This window comes from Pseudoliparis swirei, chromosome 20, assembly GCF_029220125.1.
Source record: "Pseudoliparis swirei isolate HS2019 ecotype Mariana Trench chromosome 20, NWPU_hadal_v1, whole genome shotgun sequence".
Taxonomy (NCBI): domain Eukaryota; kingdom Metazoa; phylum Chordata; class Actinopteri; order Perciformes; family Liparidae; genus Pseudoliparis; species Pseudoliparis swirei.
Genome location: NC_079407.1, coordinates 16,926,290 through 16,948,001, shown reverse-complemented (window position 1 = coordinate 16,948,001; position 21,712 = coordinate 16,926,290). Strand labels below are relative to the sequence as shown.

The following is a 21,712-nucleotide window of genomic DNA, read 5'->3' as shown; positions in this document are numbered from 1 at the left end:
GTGTCAGAGCACAGAAATACAGCAATGATGGAGATATTATACTGAGGATTTAATTTGCCAGAGTGGGTTGGTAAAGTGCACCCTTATGGCGATTAATGCAAAAAGGCTGCTGCACTATGCTTTGGAAAAATCATCCAACGTCTATCTTTCTGCTGTGTATTGCAACAAAAAACAGATTTGAACACTGTAGCTGCATTTGTACGTGAAGGAATTTAACTCTGAAAGTGGGACATATCTATTTTCAATGTCCGTGAAATATAAATATGAGGTTCGTAATTATTAGCCTGTCACAGTCAACTTTTGATCACTTTATCAATAGATTTTTTAAATGATATACCCTCAGTATGTTTTTCCATGTCTGTGGTATGGTGGCCATGCCAGATGTTAAAGCCCAGTGAGTTAGGAAATAGGTAAATGGAGTATCTCTATATGCAAGAACAAGGGGAGTGGTTTAAGTCGCTTAAAAGTTATTTTCCAAGACTTTAGACTTAAACCATCTTGGAAAATAACTTTTAAGCTCCGTTTAGCTGCTGTAGATGAGATGGAGTAGTTTATAGGATGAGGTTCATCAATTAGAACCACAGACATATCCGTTTATGTCACATAATCTATTTAAGGGTGATTCATTACAACTATTATTAATGAGGAACTATTAATGCCAAGAGGCCTGTGATTGCACCAGGAGGGCTTAAACTAACCGTCATGGGACCCGGCATTGCTTTGCATATGGCAGAGGGTAAAACGTGTGCTGCTTTTGTGCAGGACATAATCGTGAGTGGCAGTTCAACATGCGCCTGCTGCATTGTGCACGGGTAATTAACATTGCATAATCGAACTGCTTACAAAGCAACTTTTGTAATTAGAGTTATGATTGCTGTGGGATAATGACAGCGATTCTACTAAAGATAATGAAGTTGCCGCATTGTTTGTGTAGCAGACTTCTGACATATGGGACACAAAAAGACACAATAGCCAGACTGACCGCCTTTGTTCCCGCTCAGGCAGACCCAATGACTGGAGACAAATTGCGCTGTAGGCCGACCAAATGATGCGGACCTAGGGAAAACAGTTCAGACACATGAGAATGGGACTATAATGTAAAAACCACGTGGAAGCTCATGGATGGAGCACCTGAGCTCGGACACACAGAACCTACAGCTGCAAAGTGCGTTCTGACTGCTATAATACTTAAAAAATGCGCCACTGTCTCTTCAAAGGACAATTGTTGTGTTAGTGCATACTATATTATGGCTAAGACATTTGTTGTGTTAGTGCATACTATATTATGGCTAAGACATGGATCATAAAACCTGAGAGAACATAAGCTCAGGTTGATCAGATGGTAAATAGTTAGATTGGTGTTTAGTAAATGACCAATATCGATTGTAGTATCAAAAATGTCTTCATTGCGTGTCACAATGTGTTCATTGTGCTAAATAAGACTGGATTGTTTGTATGGAAATACTACTTAAAAATAAAAATCAGAAGACCATCCATCTTTCTCGTGATGAAAATGGAATTGTCCTTTAAAGAGACAGTGGAGCATTTATTCAAATAAATAAAGAGTTGTCAAAGATGGGATCTTGATAGGAGGCACTTACGCCTGTACCGTCCATGGCTGTGCAGTCAGCGGGGACAGGTCCAGAGAGCAGACTTTGGACTAATCCATCACCGCCAGCGAGGGGGCTTGGGGCCAAGCGCTTGGCTTCTCCTTTCAGGAAATAATCAGCTTTTAATTTATCACAGATCACATTCATGAGAAGACGGATCACTGCAGGGACGACACGTGTGACCAGACCCATCTTCCCAGTCATGCTGGAGTGCTTTTGGCTCTTCTAATTTATTCTAAGATGGGTTTTTCTCATATCTTCATCATATTTCCATTTTGAAAGTAAGAGACCCTTTATCCTAGTTAAATTATAGCAATTTTAACTTCTTTCCCAGAATATAAAGCTTCCATTCTAGGCCATACCAAATAGTTAGTGTCCACTATTATGAACAATTCTTGTTACCAGCATACACAACATGACATAGAGTATCAATGAACAGAAAGTGGGACAGTGAAGCAGCGTCTTTCCCTGGAGCATATGTTATTATGAAAGTCAACTGCAGGGCGTCCTAATAGCTTGATATTTGTTTCTGGTCCCTGTGTGTTGCCACAGTCCGGGCCGTGGCCCCCACAGGAGTGTAGTTGATTAGTAGCATGACTTGGAGCACAAGAGACGTGATCTACGCTAAGAGGGAAGGACGGTTCAGCCACATGTCGTCCAGCGTCCCAACCGATCACTTTACTGATCCCAGGCAGGTTAATCCTTTTATTGTAATGAAGTGAAGAAGCATAATGTACTGTGAATGTGAGATGCTTAATCCAGTGTTGACATTTTTATGAGGAAGGAGTAGCCATGGTGACATAAAGAACAGAGTGCTTGAGAGGCGCAGGAACTATCCATCAAAACATGACGCTGACATAGCACAACACAGTAGAAAAGGAGATTTACATTTCTACTGCTCTACTATCCACATGCTATTGTGTGACTTTGGACCAGGGTCCGTTGCACCATTTTGTAGCTTAAAACTTGGCATAGTTATAACAAGAGTAACACTGGCTAACTGCCAGTTGTAGCCACAGCAAACTGTTAAAGTACAAGAGTGAAATACTATATGCATGCTCCACTGCTAAGCTCAACCAAACTTCAAACCGACCGGTTTTGACTTCATATCCCAAAAATTGTAAAGAAGGTGGAATGATTTTATGAGCCAGTAGTTGCAAAGGAATTCTGGAAAGATGAAACACAAACCTATTAATGTGTCCACAAATAGCTAGCACAACCCAGTCCTTGTCCCAAGGAAACAATTATGCATCAAGCCTCAACAGAACAGTTTAATAAGTGCATCTGCTACATCTGTGAACAACAGCCAATGAGTCATCGTGTGAAGTCCCTGTGCCCTCTGTGTCTAAAGTGATGACACGGCTCTTAAAGAATTGTGTAGGGAGCATACATTAATTCAGAATTCTGGGATCAGCAACTTTGTTGCTGATACTTAACTTGAATTGCACAATACACTTAAACTCTCTTGTGCGTGGGAGAGATGTAGTAGTGCAGGAACATGCATTGTTAGGGTTTTATGGAACCTGTAAAGAATATTTCTTCATATTCAGAAAAATGCGGTACAGATGAGCAACTTTTTTTTATTTTTAAAGCCATACAGACAGAAGGAAAAAAAAGAGGCGATTCATTCACAGATGTAATTTTAAAAAAGTAGGTTTGATCTATTTGAAGTCTGTCTTAATACTTACACATCTTATGTTGAGAGACAGCGTAATTGTAACTTATCAACACCTTCCACGAAGCGACTTTGATCACAACTTCTGTGACAGAAATGAGGGACAATATCTTGTTATTTTCATTTCCAAGTGCTTCAGTTAAGTTACTAATCAGCAGCCCGCATTGATCTTAGTGCTCCCCTGGAACATAGGTTGAGCTGTGCCTTGAAAGCAAAGCTGCATTTTATTACCAAGATGAATTCCTCTGCTGCGGTAAAAAACTGGAAAACACGATGCTCCCACTGGGCTTTTTTCAGTACTTCCCCTCCTGGCTAACTACCTCGATGAAAACAAACAAACAAAATGGCTTCACCTGCTTCTCTAACAAAGTTCTTGTCAAAACAATACAGAGGGAACACCAACCAATAGTCTAATGCTTCTAGACACAATGTACCTACGATACGTACGTACAATATATCGACACATGTGCACTCAAACTACACTGTCCAGTCAACATTCAGTAACACACGCAAATACCAAATATATAAGAAGAAGATTGCAGGATTACTTTTTCTTCCTGCTCTGCCATACCGCTGGTTTGTCATGGTAAGGATGTGCAGTGTCCCTCAGAAACACCAAAGCAGAAGATGAAAGAGAAACAGGTTAAGCAGTCCGGAGTAGAGGTCGCAGTCAGAGGAAGTTCATTCTTATTTTCAGAGACCTTCAACTAGCTTCCCCTTAAGTTACCTGCTCCTTTTAAATACTTCACCTGCGTCTTGTCATGTTTTCCTCTATGGTATCCAAGATGTTATCCATATTGTCGGTTCTACTTCGAATCGGCTTTGCTCTGTAAGAGCTGTCGCTATTGGGTTCATCTCTGTGCGCTTGCACTGCTGTGAATATTATTTTCAAGCCCTTATGCCCTGCAAAGGCGTCTCTTACGGCCACAGTTTCTGTTATTAATACCTGAGTAGTTCTTCTCCCATTTCATCAACAAGTGAAGAAGTTGAGAAGATGAAGAAGTTTCAAGATTCAAGATTCAAGATGTTTTATTTGTCACATACACACACAGGGTGTGCAGTGAAATGAAAGTGGCAATGCTCAGCAGGAATGTGCAAGGGCAACAAGTACACACTATTTACAATAAAAAACAACACAATATTTACAGTAAGTGTGTGTGTGTGTGTGTGTGTGTGTGTGTGTGTGTGTGTGCCTAAGAGGGGCAGTTGTGTGGGTCTATGTGGGGGTCCTGGTGAGGTCGGAGTTCACAGTCCTGATGGCCTGAGGAAAGAAACTCCGTCTCAGTCTCTCTGTTCTTGCAGCGTGACTACGGAGGCGCCTGCCTGACCGCAGCAGCTGAAACAGTCTGTTGTTGGGGTGGTGAGGATCCTTCATGATCCTGCCGGCTCTGGTTCTGCACCTCCTGGTGTACAAGTCCTGCAGGGTGGGAGTGTGTTCCAATAGTGCGTTCAGCCGAACGCACTACTCTCTGCAGAGCCTTCCTGTCCTGGGCGGAGCAGTTGCCAAACCAGGCTGTGATGCTTCCTGTCAGGACGCTCTCTACAGCTCCAGAGTAGAAGGACTGAAGGATCCTCTGGGAAACTTTAAATTTCCTCAGCTGCCTGAGGTGGTAGAGGCGCTGCCTTGCCTTTCTCACCAGAGTGTCTGTGTTTGTTGACCATGTCAGATCCTCGGTGATGTGGACTCCCAGGTATTTATACCCGCTCACCCTCTCCACAGTAGTCCCGTTAATCCCCAGTGGTGAGTACGTCCTCTGTTGTTGTACCCTCCTAAAGTCCACAATCAGCTCCTTAGTTTTGGTGACATTCATGATGAGGCTGTTGTCCTGGCACCAGAGTGACAGATCAGCAACTTCCTCCAGGTAGGCCTTCTCGTCGTTGTCGGAGATCAGGCCCACCACCACTGTGTCATCCGCAAACTTGATGATGGTGTTGAGCTGAACCTGGCCACACAGTCATGTGTGTACAGGAGTACAGTAGGGGCTGAGGACGCAACCCTGGGGGATCCTGTGTTCAGGGTGAGGGATTTGGAGGTGTGTCTGCCCACCCTGACCACCTGTGGCCTGGCGGTCAGGAAGTCCAGGATCCAAGCACACAGGGGGGTGTTCAGTCCCAGCTCAATCAGCTTGCCGGCCAGTCTGGAGGGGACTATGGTGTTGAAAGCTGAACTATAATCAATGAACAGCAGTCTCACATAGCCCCCCCTCTGGCTGTCCAGATGAGAGAGTGTGGTGTGCAGTACCTGGGAGACAGCATCATCCGTGGATCTGTTTGGGCGTGTGTCCAGCTGTGTCCGGCTGCCTGATTGGCTACTTCCTCCTGTCGGTGTCTGTGTTCGCGAGCCTTTGGTGGAGCTGCGCCATACAGCAGCAGAATTCACTGCGCTTTGTGTTTATGCTGGCGGGACAGCAGCTGGACAGTCCACCTGCGACTATCTTGGACTTTTCGGATGAGTCAGCTGGCTTAGCTCCCTCCATGGCTGACTCTGAGGGATATAAGCATCTCTAGTGGGGGTTCCCTCTGTCCCCACCACAGCCAGGAGCCCTGCAGCAGCTTTTTCATTCTCCAGATCATTTGCCAGCGTCTGAGGCACCGTTTGCTTTCAGGACCTGCTGGGCATCATTACAATGGTGGCAGAACTGAGAGGCCTCGCAACACGCACCTGCTCACGGTCTCTTAGCCGTCGACCAGAAAGAGCAGCTGGCCAGATTTCCTTTGCTTTGTTCTCACTTCGGACCATCACGGAGAGGGCTACGCTTTCACGCATAAAGTCTGTAGTTATAAGATGTTACTAACGAGTTGTGTTTGAGTTTAAGTGCGTGGGTCTTCCAGAAGTGTCACAATGAGAAACTACAGATTTTCAATGGCATCGCCTTGGTTTAGTAGGCATCCGAAAATCGATTTGTGGGGTGTGACTGTTCGGTTTATGGTTCCTGTCTGTTTTGGGAGTTGATCACTGAGCCAGCAGCACCTGATTAATTGGCTTCAATACAATCACCTATCAATGATGGTTGAATGTCAGATAAAGAGAGACAATAAGGGCCTTTCATTGCTCTCAAACTGAATAGATTACGCAGAGGAAGCCAGTGAAACAAAGCTGAAAAACATGCTCATTTCCTTTGATGTGGGCAGGCTTAATAATAAGTACAGAAGAATAGTCATTGATTGGACTGTGATGCATCTTCCCATATGTGTTTGTGGTTTCTAGTGCTCATATAAATCTTTCTTTATCTCTTTCCTGGACATTCATTAAACAAATGGAACAGGGTGTTGAATTTCGAGTCCAGCTCAGCTCCCACCGCTTGGTTTTATGTTTAAGGAGGCCGTCGTATTTGCGCGTATCCCACATCCCCAAACCAAAGACCCCTGGCGACTTCTTGTCGCAGCCATTCTGTCTGGTAATTGGGTATTTATCAGATTGCCTGCAAGAAAACAATGCAGTGTTTATCTGACACAATTATCAAGAGGAATGGGGGACCCAAGTCCAGGAAGCCTGTGTGCTCCTGGTTAAGCTGGCCAGGCAGGAGTAAAATCGCTGTCCTCTCTCAGTCTAAACACAGGGACTTCTTTATCGGACATTTAGCTGGGAATACGCTTGCCATCATCACATGCATATGGAGCAATTGTGCAAATACAACACTGTAGCAGGCCTGACCCCGCCACCCGTGGGCTTCCCCCACCCGTACCAAGGATCCGCCAGACACAGAGAGGTTTTGCTCTAAGACATGCTTTTATTCTCGAAACACACACCGAGCAGACCGCCAAACATGCGCCTCTGCTCACCTTTCTCCTCCACTCTCAAGTGGGAGCTTTTATAAGGGTGGCCTCGGCTGCTGACTGATTGGCAATCACCAGCAGCCGAGGCCAAATCAGACACAGCTGCCACACCACTCGATTTAGGCCGGGGCTCCATCCGGCCTAGCCTACTCCCCCTCCCCCCCCCATGAGAGCTTGGGCGGAGGAGGGGCTCTGGGGGACCGGGACCGGGCTCGGGAGGAGGGGGCTCTGTGGGACCGGGCTCAGGACGTGGGGGCTCTGGGGTCGACTGGGATGGGGGGACGAGGAGATGAAGCCAGCCGAGATGGGGACGGGGCAGGGGTAACAGGCGCCACCGACGGGCCCCGGGGATCAGGGGTTGGTAGCGGCGTCGGGTCCTGGGGAACCAGGGTCGGCCTTCCGCCGACGGGTCCCGGGGACCATGGGTCGTCGGCAGCGCCGCCGGGTCCTGGGCCCGGGGGTCGGCAGCTCCGACGGCTCCTGGACCTCGGGGGTCGGCAGCTCGGAGGTCGGCAGCTCCGACGAGTCCTGGGGCTCTGGGGTCGGCAGCTCCGACGGGTCCTGGGGCTTGGAGGTCAGCAGCTCCGACGGGTCCCGGACCTCGGGGTTCGGCAGCTCCGACGGGTGCTGGGGCTCTGGAGTCGGCAGCTCCGACGGGTCCTGGGGCTCTGGAGTCGGCAGCTCCGACGGCTCCCGGGGCTCGGGGGTCGGCTGCGGCGACGGGTCCTGGGGAACGGTAGTCTGCCACAGCGCCGGCGGGCTTTGGAGGGTCCCGAGGAACAGGCGGCTCTCCTCCGCCTGTGCCCGCCCCATCTCCTCGATTCTGGCCAGCATCTGGCCCAAGCTGTTCATCAGCTCCTCTTCTTCCTGTTCTGGCTCCATCCCTTTCAGGCACTGGGTTCCAGGGGGCCCCACGTTGGGCTCCACTGTAGCAGGCCTGACCCCGCCACCCGTGGGCTTCCCCCACCCGTACCAAGGATCCGCCAGACACAGAGAGGTTTTGCTCAAAGACATGCTTTTATTCTCGAAACACACACCGAGCAGACCGCCAAACATGCGCCTCTGCTCACCTTTCTCCTCCACTCTCAAGTGGGAGCTTTTATAAGGGTGGCCTCGGCTGCTGACTAATTGCCAATCACCAGCAGCCGAGGCCAAATCAGACACAGCTGCCACAAACACATAATTGTTTTGCTCGGCTGTGACACTGGTGGAATGAGAAGAGACGATAACACACACTGTACCATGAGCTCCCCCATGGTTGAGATCTGACAGGCAGCCGTTTCACAGGCTCCTCTAATTTCAGAACAGGAACTGAATATAAAGGGGATCAAAAGTGTTCACTGAGTACCTGTAGATAAGAAGTGAGAGAGAGAGAGAAGTGAGAGATTTTTTTTGGATTTCTAGAAAACCTTTATTTTACCATTTAGCATAACCGACCAAAAACCCTTTTAACAAAACACAATGTCTTCAATTACTCAATAAGACACAACATTACACGTCATTATATTAACATGCCTTAATGAAATTGTCCATGTTGCTCATGCCCTAATAAAATAAAAAAAGTTAATCCAGACTCTGGCTTCGCCCAGGGACTTGGAGGCAGGAAGTGCCGCTGAGCCCCGGCGTCGCCATCCTGGCCCCGTGCTCCAGAGGTTCCTCTAGTAGCCAGTGAGGCCGCTAGCTATGTGCTTGAATTTCACAATCAATAATATTGTTAATTATTTTTGCACTTCTTCTGTTTACACGTTTTTAGCGAGGGGATTCAGTGTCAGAAGCAGAGTCCTCCTCCCTCCTGGACTTGGACTCTGCTCCCCTTCTTCTTGCCTTCCTCCTGCCTGTCGTTATTTTTTTAGCCTGAGAGCTCTCACTGTCCTCTCGGCTTTTTCTCTTTCGACGGGGAACTTTGAGGCTCTCTTTATCCTCTTCCATGTCCGCCTCGCTCCCCGTCAAACCCACATCCCTGACACCTTTCTGCTTCTCCTCGCTCACTGCACCACCCGTCTCCTCCTCCTCTTCCTCCTCATCCTGCCGGACACCACTTGTCCCTGTCTGCTCCTCCTCGTCCTGCTGGACACCACCCGTCCCCTCCGGACCCTCCTGGTTTTGCCCCTCAGAAGCTGCTGCGCTGGTGTTCTGCTGAGCAGCTCTTTTCTTGGGGCAGTCTCTGGCCTGATGTCCCTCTCGCCCACAAACGAAACATTTCCTATTCCCAGATGAGATATAAACTGGATATTCAAAACCCTCTACCTTAATATTCACCTTGAGGTTGAGCTCCTCAGCCCTGTTAGGCCTACTCAGGACCATGAGGAGCTGCCTCCTGTGAGACACCATGTGCTGCAGCAGGGGGGACTTCATCCCCCAGGGGACCATCCTCACCTGCGACACCACCTTCCCATACTTCACCAGCTCTCTCAGATCCTCCTCCTTAATAAACGGAGGCACGTTGGCCACGGTGACTCTGACCGCATCACCGGCACCAACGTGTCTCTCACCACCACCCACGACACCACCACCGTGTTCACATTCACCACGCCGTCTAGCCGCCAGCCGGCTGTGCCAACACACGTGAACCCACAAAACCACCAGTTCACCCGCAGTCTCACACACAAACATCCCTGTGACACATAGCACATATATACCGCTTAACAACTTTCACTTTAACGAGGAAATCCACCGTTAAACCCCGTTAAACACCAAGATACCACTCTGAGCTCACAACCTCCGTGCTCACGCTCTGAGAGAGAGAGAGAGAGAGAGAGAGAGAGAGAGAGAGAGAGAGAGAGGGAGAGAGCAACCGAAGCTGCCTGGTCTGCTGGATGTAATCAAACAAGGGTGAACAGGTTGTTCCACAGATGGCTGATCCGGAGAATCCTCTGATTTATTTCCATGCTACATACGGCCCCTGTCTCTATGCACAGGTGATGTCAGACGAACAGCATTGTCTCGCACACACCACTAAACTCCAACACTTTTGTCTCACCTGTCTAAAATCAATATGACACAAATGCATTTGGTGTGTGTGTGTGTGTGTGTGTGTGTGTGTGTGTGTATAGAAAAAGAGCTACTGAGTAAGAATGTAGTAACAGAGAAAGTTGATTTGAAATCTTATTTACATTCCAAGATTGAACTCGATATACTTTTATGATGTAAAGGAACCTATTTAGTTCCTTTACGTTATGTATCGTTTGTCATGAGCGCTGCTTTGTATTACATATTAAATATTATGGTCATAATAATAATTTTCTCCGGCATTTCATTGTAATTTGCACAAGAAATAAAAAATATTTTATTATCTCCTGTTTTTCAACCCAGTGACATGCTCAGCAACACAACCAGTCTTTAACCGCTTTCTGTTTGCCTCTTTCCCCAGATTGACACCCAGTGATGCCAGGACAGTGAGTATCATAATGCGTGGCATGTGGTCAGGGGCCACGCCCCTCCTCATCATGGTTCTGTTCAGGCTGGGTCATGGCCAAGATGTTCCTTTAGTCCTAGGTAAGACATGTCATATTTCTATACATGTCTTCTCATCATTGAGGAAGACTTCATTGTCTGGCTCCATCATCATGGTTTGTCAGTGTGTATGTGTGATTGACTGACTATTATGTGCGTGACACCTTTGCCGTAGCTTTAATGATTTATTATTGCCATCTAAATCTTGTAGTTTGAGAAGTTGCACCAGAATTGTAACCTTGATCTTAGCACCATCCACATTTAGATCGATGACAGTCTTTAACAATGGATTTTCCGAGACGACTCACCTAGCTGCAGTGCAGTACAATGAGAGAAAAGGCTTATTGTGTTCTGATTGGCTAGAAGATACTGTGGTTGGATGCTGAAAGTGTCTCGAGGCCCGATAAGGATATAAAGAATAGAATCAATGGAGTACATATGGGACATGTGTTACTGAGTAAAAGTGAATATAAAACTATTTCAGATTGTGAAGATCCACTGTGAGCCTTCTGTGAGCTGAATGCACTGACAGCTATCCAATCCAATCCAATCCAATCCAATTTATTTATATAGCACATATTAAAAACAGAGGGTTTAACGAAGTGCTTCACAGTAAGCATAGCATAATAATAAAATATAATATTACAGTAGTAGATAAAAGGCATACAAACAAAATAGAGAGAAATCAATACAAAACATAGCTCAAACTGACTCGAAAGCGAGGGAAAAGAGGTGGGTCTTCAGGCGGGACTTAAAGGTTTGGAGGGTGGGCGACAATTTGACCTGGGGGGGCAGGTCGTTCCAGAGCCTGGGGGCTACTGCTGAGAAGGCCCGGTCTCCTCTGGTAATTTTCGTAGTTTTAGGGACTACTAGGAGGAGCTGGTCAGCCGATCTCAGACCCCTTGAGGGGGTGTACACCTGTATGAGGTCAGAGATGTACTGAGGGGCCAGCCCATTAAGCGCTTTAAAAACAAACAATAAAATCTTAAAATGAACTCTAAAGTGGACAGGAAGCCAATGGAGGGAAGACAGGACTGGGGTGATGTGATCGTACTTGCGGGTTCCTGTAAGCAACCGAGCCGCAGCGTTTTGCACACGCTGCAGGCGGGCCAGCGAAGTCTTGTTTAAGCCGGCATAAAGTGCATTACAGTAATCTAAACGCGTAGAAACAAATGCATGAATTACACGCTCAAAATCAGAAGCGGATAAAACCGGTTTAATTTTGGACAGCAGCCTCAGGTGATAAAAACTGGACTTAACCACAGAGTTTATCTGTTTATCTAATTTAAAAGCACTGTCGATTTTAACGCCCAGATTAGAGACCATGGGTTTTGCATACTGTTGCAGGGAACCCAGGTCAATGGAGGGGACATCGCCATTTGGTCCAAACACAATTACCTCCGTTTTACTCTCATTTATGTTTAAAAAGTTTCGCCATCCAGGCCTTTATGTCATTGAGACAGTCAACCAGGGGCGTCAGAGCAGGTGCGTTTCTTTAGGGTATGTATATTTGGGAGTCGTCCGCATAAAGGTGGTAGGAGACGCCATGTTTTCTAAAAATGAGCCCAAGCGGGAGAAGGTATAAGGAAAATAAATGGGCCCTAAAATGGAACCTTGGGGAACTCCACAGGATAGGGGGGCAGAAGACGATGCGAAGTCACCAAGCCTAACAGAGAAAGATCGCTGGGACAGGTAGGACCTGAACCACTCTAAGGCAGTGCCCCTGATACCCACACAGTGCTCTAGGCGAGAGATAAGGATGGAATGGTCAATCGTATCAAAAGCAGCTGTGAGGTCTAAGAGCATTAAGATAGCAGAGTCACCAGAGTCTGTAGTGACCAGGAGGTCATTGAACACTCTTAGAAGGGCAGACTCAGTACTGTGAAGCGCTTTAAAACCGGATTGAAACATATCGAAAATATTGTGTGCATGTATGAAAGACTGCAGCTGTAAGAGTACGACTTTCTCCAATATTTTTGAAATAAAAGGAAGTTTCGAGATGGGTCTGTAGTTAGAGAAGACAGAAGTGTCCAGATTTGTTTTTTAACAGAGGTACCACAACCGCTTGTTTGAAATAAACTGGCACAGAACCGGACTCTAGGCTGCTATTTATAATAGTATGGACATTAGAACCAATAGTGTCCCATATCTCTTTGAAAAGTCGAGGAGGGACTGGGTCTGTGGGACAAGACGATGGCCTCAATTTAGCAACAATGTCACAGAGAGATGACAACGACACTGGTCCAAACTGTTGGAAGACAGCGGCGCATATGATATCAATGGAGGGGTCGAAAGAAGGTGGTGAGATACTGGCTCTAATAGTGGAGATCTTGTCAATGAAATAGCAGAGGAATTTTTCACATACCTCAGTTGAAGCTTCAATACAAGTGAGTAAAGGAGAGTTTAGCATCGCATCAATGGTTTTAAAAAGAACACGAGGTTTGTTTAAATTACTAGAGATAATCTTAGAAAAGTAACTCATCTTTTCCAACTTTACAATGCTCTGATACTTTCTCCAGCTTTCTTTCAAAATGTCACGAGTTACATGAAGTTATCATGTCAGTTCTATCAGTGTGTAGAACTAGTTTCCAACCTCATAAACCAGCAGGTGTGGAGAAAGATGGGTGGTGTAATAGCAACATTTCCTTCTTCATGTTAGGCATCCTCTGGGATGTTTCTACTGCTGCAGATGTTGGATGACACTCTGTTGATGCAAGCTTGCTAAGCTGAGGAGAAAAGACGTGTTGTATCATGGTTAATTGTTTTGGGCATGGTTTGACGGAGGCATCATGTCTGAAATGTGTTTTTGAAGCGTTCTGTGGTTTCTGTCAAAAAGTTACAAGGTCATCAATAAACCTCAGATCAGCAAATACATAGGGAACCTTGTTTGAGAGATACAAGTAAAATTGACTTGAATTATGACTCAACTTTTGCAGTACAGCTCATAGGCAACAGTCCATGTTGATACTTTCCCCCCTGTTTTTGTTGTTGTATAATAATCAGTCCTTTTTGTGTTGATGGGATTCCATTGACTGTAAGTTGACTGTTGCTTTTCATGATTTTGTAAAATAGATCACACAATGCACTTTCCACCAGCAATAGGCTATTGTCTTGTGGAGGTGGGCACTTACTTTTTTACTTTTGCCAGATAGAAACTCCTCAAAATATCCGTTATTCTGTGTTCTCTGTCTTGTGCGCAGAACCTTATCATGATTTGAATGGGCTTGCTTTTTAAACTACAGAAATGAGTTTTTCTCTCCCATCGTGTCGTGTTATTGAAACGTCTCCCTGGAGGAGATACAGCGAGAGGGTCACCTATATGGGTTTTATTGTCACCACACTGGACAGGCAGGACTACAGGTTCATGCAGTCCTGCTTAGCGGAGCATTTCACACTCGCTGTTTTCCGTTATCTAGTTACTCTGGCTGCTTCGCTTCTTTCTATTGCCCTTCACCTCTCATTCACTTTCTTTTGCCATGTCCAAGCCACCATCTTCACTCTCAGCACATTTTATTTCGCCAACACGATCTAGGAAGCAATTTACTTGTCAAGCAGAGGGCAGTGTGTAGCTCCCTATACTTTGATTTAAGTATGTGCGTGTGTGTGTGTTTTTGTGTGTGTGCGTGCGTGTGTGTGTCGAGTGTGATTCGTGTGTGTGATCATGTATGTGCACAGGTGAAGGATCACTACATTGACAAAAACGCTTTCAATCACACCCTGGGAGCAGAATTTCTGACCGGCAGCAGTTGGAGCTATATTAGAATTGAATTTGGCTCGTATAGCTTTTTAGCTTTTTGCTTAACACTCACGGCATCAGAGGACTTTAACCAAGGGCTTTTCTTATCAGTGTCTCCTCTCACTGATATTCTGCTCTAGTTATAGTTGTAAAGATACAAGGTAATGCCCATAAGAGTTGCAAGTGCAGAATGACATATCTAAGTCTATGAGCGTATTGGAGTTGGGAACAAAGATTTTAAAATAGATATCATTCCTTATGTAAGGCGCTTGACGCCGCAAGTGAAGCGTTCAGCTTTAGCGACAATCCACCCAAACCAGAGAGGGGTGTCAGATCTGAGTCATGGATTGCACTTTCTGCAAATGTGTCAGCATAAAAATTGTCAGAAATATCTAGATGAGGGAAAGTCGAATTCCACCAGGACACCGTGTCTTCCTTTCACTGTGTCTCTCAATGAGAGAGAAATGTCAAGGTATCTCTTGGATTTGGATTTTCTTTGCATACTTGCTGACTGACAGCTCTTTTTAATTCTCCTGCCTGAAAGTAAATCGCGGCATTTCCCCAAAGCAATGGCTTCCTTTTCTCTTTTTATTATCGTTTTCATCCTCTGGGTTTTCTGAGGTACTTTGTTAACTTTCTCAGGTTCATTGAAATACATACATATTTAACAATTACGCACTTTATAATTTACATCCAGTGCTGACATCTAACAGGCGTTTGCACCTCATCACAGCTCTGCAATTCATGAGTGACATTTGATTAACCAAGATTGTTCACTAACTTTAACTAAGATGCTTTAGTAGCCTCAACTTCTAACTTTAACTTAAACATCCTATATTTGCAATAACTGCAATATTTACCGAAACATAACCGCCCTCATATTGTAAAAAGGTAATTTTGAACACATTGAAAGTAATTGTGTGTTTTGCAGAATCGTCCAGGTATTTGGTTCTGGTCTGGTAATTGAGTGCTTTCAATATGTTCATTTGACCTGAATAACCAAATACACTTGACACTTTTATTTCAGAATATATATATATTTGTTTTAAAGTAGTGTTTGTTGTTTACCATATTTATGTTTATTGTTTTTTATTCTTCTTATTGTTTTATTCTATGTCTACGTTTATTGTTATGGACATTTCCCCCAGTCTTATTTCTTGTTTGTGCAACGTACTTGGGCAAAAAACGATTCTGATTCTGATAAACCTTCACCTAGCCTGTGATCTTGTTTACCTTATGCCCAGTGTGGTTTGCATGTTGACATTTTGTATCTTTTCTATCTATAGTTGGGTATGTTAGGCGGGACATGGCTGATTTTTCAATTTCGAAAAACAATCATATTTATTCACCTTTACTCTTTGTTGTCACTTTATGCTGCATTCTTGATCAGTATACTATACTTTGCGATTGGTTTTCTCATGCGAAGCATCATAATTTCCCCCAAATGTTCTGCCAGCCTCAGTTCTGAAAGTGCCTTATATGTTTTACAAGTGGAAGGTGGGAAGTTACAACAATATATTTGTTTTATATTCAGTTCAACTGTTCAATTTTCTATTTTTTCCTGCATTATCGATTTCATAAAATGATGTAGCTCAATAGTATTCTCATTCTACAAAGATATTTTCTTTTGAAGCATAATTATACTGCAGGAAACGTGAACTATGTATAGCTATGTATGGCTCACGATAGTGAATGTAGTTTACTTGATACTACTGACGCTTGTTCATTGGTGAACCTACCCTGTAATTTGATCGTCAAAACAACCCAACTCCACATCAAGAGATATTGCATTTTTCATACCCTCAGTGCAACTCAGAGAAATTAGATTTCCTCACCCGGCCTTCTTCCTTTGTGCAGACAACTTAAAACTAAATCTTTTCTCCAGACCATCCAATTTTATTTCATGCCACGCTCGCACCTGACTTCCTTATTCAAAACATTCCATTTCCCAGATGTTTTCTCAACTTAAGTGGAAACACAGAGCCGTCCTCATCGATACACTGCTGCTGCTCCTCCTCCTACACCTCCTCCTCCTCTGCCTTCGCCCTGTGCGTCATACATATCAGTTGGGACAGCTAGGCCTTGTGTAGCACTGTGGGTTCTACTTCTTCCCTTTACATTCAGTATTCAGCTTGCACACCAGCCTGCGGGTGATTAAATATGTGGTTAATACAGCACCATGAGAGTATTGAATTACACAAGAGCCATGCTGACCTTTTTAAATTACCGAACCAATTGTGCAAGACAGCAGAGGAAGTTTATAACAGGTATGGAGCCCAGAGGAGAATGGATCTGCTGCTGCTGTCCTGCTGACGCTCTATTAGTGTTGTGCATTACAAGCACCCTATTTGACACTCACGCTTTCCCCTTCATTCTCTCAATTTGGGTCTCATTGGAAAGAAAATGATGTGTCTCTTTGTCTCTCAATCTAGTGTACAAACAGCCATTAGTCTAGTGCATTCTTGCAGACAAGCCAAAACCCATACGCGCCCTTACACAAGCTCATTTTCATTTCACCGTTCATGAGACACGTATCAGTCTTGACACACAGTGTAGCCTCACTCCATAAATCTTGATCACTGGCCTTTCTGTCGCATGCATCCTTGTCAGCATATTTGCTTTGCTGATATCTGAAGGTCGTTTCTAATGTCTGATCTAATTTGAAGCTGAAGCCAGAAAGATGAAGCAGTCTACTTTGGCTTCAGTCGCACAAGCCCATGGAGCTACAGACATTTTTCAGGGACGATTGTACTCATCTTCAATCCCCATCGAGAGAACTTGAAACCTGACTGGCAGCGATACAAACATCGTAGCTTGGCAAAGGGCAGACAAGAGCTTTTTACCAATGAAATAGTCAAAATAAAATATCCTGACAAAAAGAAAAGTGTTTTTCTCTCCTTGCCAACTTTCAAGACTGATTCCTAATTGTTTTATACAGCACTTTGCAAAATACCCTGTAATTCTATTTAGGTGAAAAATCCAGATTTCACCACTGTTTTATTCTTCAGTCTCAAAGGAGATTGCTCCATTATTTAAGAAGGGTTGAAAGCATAGCATTTCAAATAATGAAATCCTTGTGACTGACTATATTTTTGGGAGAACGATACAATTTAGTGACACAATTCATTCCATGAAGACATATTAAAAAGCTTTGTCAAAAAACAGGCTAGACTCTTTCTCTGAGCTCTGTCCATACTGATTTCTTAAAGCAAATCGTAGTCTTGTCAGTTGAAATTGCACATGTGCTTTCCCTAGTTGTCCCTTTGTGCATTACTTTACCTTTTTGTTTTCCTTCTATAACTGATTCAGCTCTTGTGCATTCAAGACTATGTTGTGTGTGGTTTGGTCCGTGGTTTATATTGATTTACACCATTATGTTTTCTGTTTACGGAGCAGTGTTTGCTTTTGTGTGAAACGGAATCAAAACAAAGAATGTTGATGCAATATTTCACACTGAAAAACTAAATAAATGTTGGGCGTTTGCAGGCAAGGCTTGAATCAAATGTCAGGAAATCTTTGTGCGTCTTAGTGACTGAATGTGGACTACGTCTACGATGTAGATTGGTATGCAGACATACGATTTGGTGCAGGACCAATCACTGTGGGATCTGTGGCATTATTTCCTGAAGATGTTCTCCATGTTCTCTCACCAAGATGGAAATGATTCACTGTTGGATGGACTGTTTTACTAATATATGCATTTGCTTTAATGCATTATTTTAAATTTATTGTATTATTTTATTATCAGGACTTTTGTTTATCCATTAACATTGTTTTTTAATAAAATACCTACATTACCATTCTTGTCAGCCTCAGCTGTACTTTGTGTTTTTTGTTAATTAGTGAAAGTTAATGTGCTCACAAGCCAAGAAATAATCTGCATATTTGCTGTAGGAATGTTAGCATATTAGCATTTAGCTCAAATTGTCACAGTAGTACAACCTCACACAGCTGCTGGCATTGATGTAGATCTAGAGGTAATTTGATTTTACAATATCTTTTAAGTAATAACCATAATAGAGTGCAGCAGTTTGACTGGTCTTCAGCCTCCCTAAATTCACCCACACTCCTCCGCTCCTCCGTTCCATTCACTGGTTACCGGGCCCCGTCTACATCCAGGATATGGTCAAATCTTAAAACAGATTAGCACTTAAATGGCAATTACTTATGGTACTTTTGTTGTTTGGTTTTCTTGAAGAAATGTTACTTTCTTGATTCTTGTTGTTCTGAGTTTGTACTCATGGTTGAATGCACTTATTGTAAGTCACTTTGGATAAATGTAATAATAATGTTTTTTAGAACTATTGTTTCCATTCATAGTATGTGCTTTGTGCTATTGATGTGGGCACATATTTATAATGGTATGTAATTTATAATGATTTCAATATATTAATATTTGTAGTTCTTTTTTATATTTAAGGGGACACATGTAAAATGTCTATTCTAATTTCAATGTTTTACTCTGTTATTCTGTTCTGTCTTTTTATGTAAACACTAGAGAGAGGCTGCAGTAATTCCATAAGGAAACAAGATGAAATATGTTGGCTATCTTTGTTGTTTTGCAAAAACTTCAAACTGTGCTCACAGATAAGTGTATTGTTTAACACATCTGACAATATTCCTCTGTCCTGGGGCACAAACAGAGCCCAGTGCTTATCATCTGACTGCCTCTCACTCCATCCAGCCACCATTTAATTACGCAGCAGGCACAAGCCAGTGTTTCCTCATCATAATCCGTCTGTCCCGAGGCCATCATTTAATGATGAAATATCTGCTCCAGAAGGTTTGGGCATTTGCTTTTTTATTATCTTATCTCCTTTTTGTCTGGGCTTTTCTCTTTTTGTCATGTAGGTTTGTGCGTCTGATGAGGGTGTTTTTGGACACAGCCGGCTTGTTTCTTTTTTACATTCATATTTTGCTCTCAGGCTTGACAGTTGATGTCCTTAGCTCAAGTGTGCTTTTTCTTTACTCCACACCTTCGGCTACATGTATCCAGTGTGACTTCACCTTGGACCTCAGTTCACCGCCGTTAGGGCTGAATCCATAACAAAGTCAGTCCAAGGGGACAGTGAGATTTAGGACAGGTCGGACTAGTCACACTCAAGGAACCAAAAGACGACTCTTCTAAATAATAAAAAAAACATCAAGGTGAACTCTAATTAAATTTCTTTTAAAAGTTTGACAAAATCAAATGTTTTGAGTCATTGCCAACAGATTAAGCAAGATCAACAGAAATGGCTGAAGTTGTAATGCCATTAAACTATTTATTTTGGCATCTGTGGCTCAGTGATTAGCAGTTCTGTCTTTCAATCAGAGGATTGGCAGTTCAATCCCCGGCCTAGTCATGTGTCCTTGAGCAAGACACTTAACCCTGAATTGCTCTCCGTATACTGTGTCTACGGTGTAACAAATGTAACATGTAAAGTCTCTTTGAGTACCTCAAAAAGCGCTATATAAATTAAATGGATTATTATTAATAAAATGAGTAATATAGCGAGTGGTTAAAATAAGGAGTTTATGGATACAAATGTCCTTTGACATGTTTGAATGTGCAATGAAAAACACAATTAACTTGCTTCCCATTCTACATCATTGCTTTTAAATCAAATACAAAGCAATGTGGGAGCAGATAATACAATAATAGAATCGCTGCCCATTTTTCCGTGTGCGTGTGATATGGTGTGCTGTGCATGCAGCAGAGTTGAACAATTTCCCAATTTCCATAAAGACATGACACAGTTCCTCAATCAACTCCCTCCCCCCCCCCCACACACACATCCATGCCACGCCGCCACTCCTCGTCCTGGGAGCCACAACATCCCTGTGCTGTGGGGCTGTGGGGCTGTGGGGCTGTCGGAGAGTGTCATCACACAAATGATTTTTTCCTCACATCCCTCTCTCCATTAAAGAACCTGTTTGTGCTCCTAGCTGCACACGGCCGTCCCCTGCAGCTGTTTAAACTCTCACAACAAGTGATTGTTATTCATACCTGTGCCGTGTGGCTACCTGCATTGCAGGCACACACTATAAGATCGTGTTTCTCTTTCCATGTTAACGTTTTCCAAAATTAACTTCTGTTCATTCATGTTAAAGGAGGATTTTAAAACCTACTTTTTGTCCTCAAGACAATTGTCTTTGTTCAGATGTTGTTGAAGAAGCAATGCAGAAGCTTTCTTGCTTTCAGATCAGAATCAGAATCAGAATCAGAAACAGTTTTATTGCCAGGAATGTTTACACAAACGAGGAATTTTTTTTGGCGGAAGGTGCAACATTTGGACATGACAAACAACAATCAACACGACAGAAAGACAACAAATAATGTGAAAGTGTTTGGGTGTGTGCTTCAAGTGATGTGTGTTTTAGTTAAAAGTGTATGTTACACGTGGCGTGTGTTTAAGTGTTTAAGTTAAAGTGCATGTAAATAAAGTGGCATGTGTGTGGAGGAGGCCTCAAGTTAAAGTGCATGTTAAAGTGACGTGTGTGGAGGAGGCCTCCAGGAGGGAAGAAGAAGGAGGAGGGAGGAGGAGTAGGAGGAAGAAGGAGGAGGAGGAAGAGGAAGGAGCGGGAAGAAGGAGGAGAGAGGAAGGTGGAAGAAGAGGTGGTAAGATGTGCAGCTAAGCCACTTGAAATATATTTCCAGAAGCCAATCCAAACAGTTATAATGATGTACCCTTTAAACAATATAACATCACATTAATTGCATTTAGTTTTTTTCATATTTACCTTCGCATTGAAAATGCGGAAGGTAATGTTTTGATCGCCATGCATTTATTTATTTATTTGTATGCGTGTTACTCGCATAACACAAAAAGTATTAAACCGAATCGCATGAAATTTGATTGGATGATTGGTTATTATCCGGGGACCATTTGATTAGATTTTGGGATCAATCGGGTCAAAGGTCAAGGTCATGAAAAGGTAAACATCTTCTTTTTACCATAGCACAGTCAATTTTTATCCAATTGGCATGCAACTAATGCCAAAATGTTCATAATTCAATGCCCAATCTTGTGATATGTGAAGGTATGCGCTCTACTGAGTGCCCGTTCTAGTTAATAATTGTTCTGGTTCTTCGCTTCCTTTTCATAGAGCTTTAACTCAAACATAAATATGTATTCTGCTACATATTTGCCTCCAGGAAATATTGATGTTCGTATGCCAATCAGCAAATATGTGTTGTTTTATTTATATTGGTCCAGTGGACTTTTATTCAGACATAATTACTTTTTCAAGGACAGTCAAAGATTTAGTCTCAGCAGGAAAACATTGTCAATTGTCACACACTTGGGAGCCGTGTTGTTCTGGTTTAACATGTGATGAAGCATCAACAGGCATCCGTCTCCACAAACTGCCGATTTTAATGCACTGAACACCGAGGGAAATGCAGACCAACTGAGCAACACGATTGGAAATATATGTGTTTGGCAAGACAATGAACATCTCTGATTGTCCCACCAGAAC

General features: G+C 43.6%; 1 protein-coding gene across 7 annotated transcripts in view; it reads left to right on the top strand.

Annotated features, from left to right (window-relative positions):
* robo1 (roundabout, axon guidance receptor, homolog 1 (Drosophila)) overlaps positions 1-21,712 on the top strand; it is a 228,977-nt gene that overhangs the window by 14,528 nt on the left and 192,737 nt on the right. For 6 of the 7 annotated variants that reach the window (XM_056440345.1, XM_056440346.1, XM_056440344.1 and 3 more), the window contains exon 2: positions 10,433-10,557. In XM_056440345.1, the coding sequence (XP_056296320.1) occupies positions 10,470-10,557 (88 nt within the window). In that variant the 5' untranslated portion in view covers positions 10,433-10,469. Of the gene's footprint in view, positions 1-10,432; positions 10,558-21,712 lie in introns of those variants that run through there. The other variant, XM_056440347.1, reaches the window with a different exon arrangement.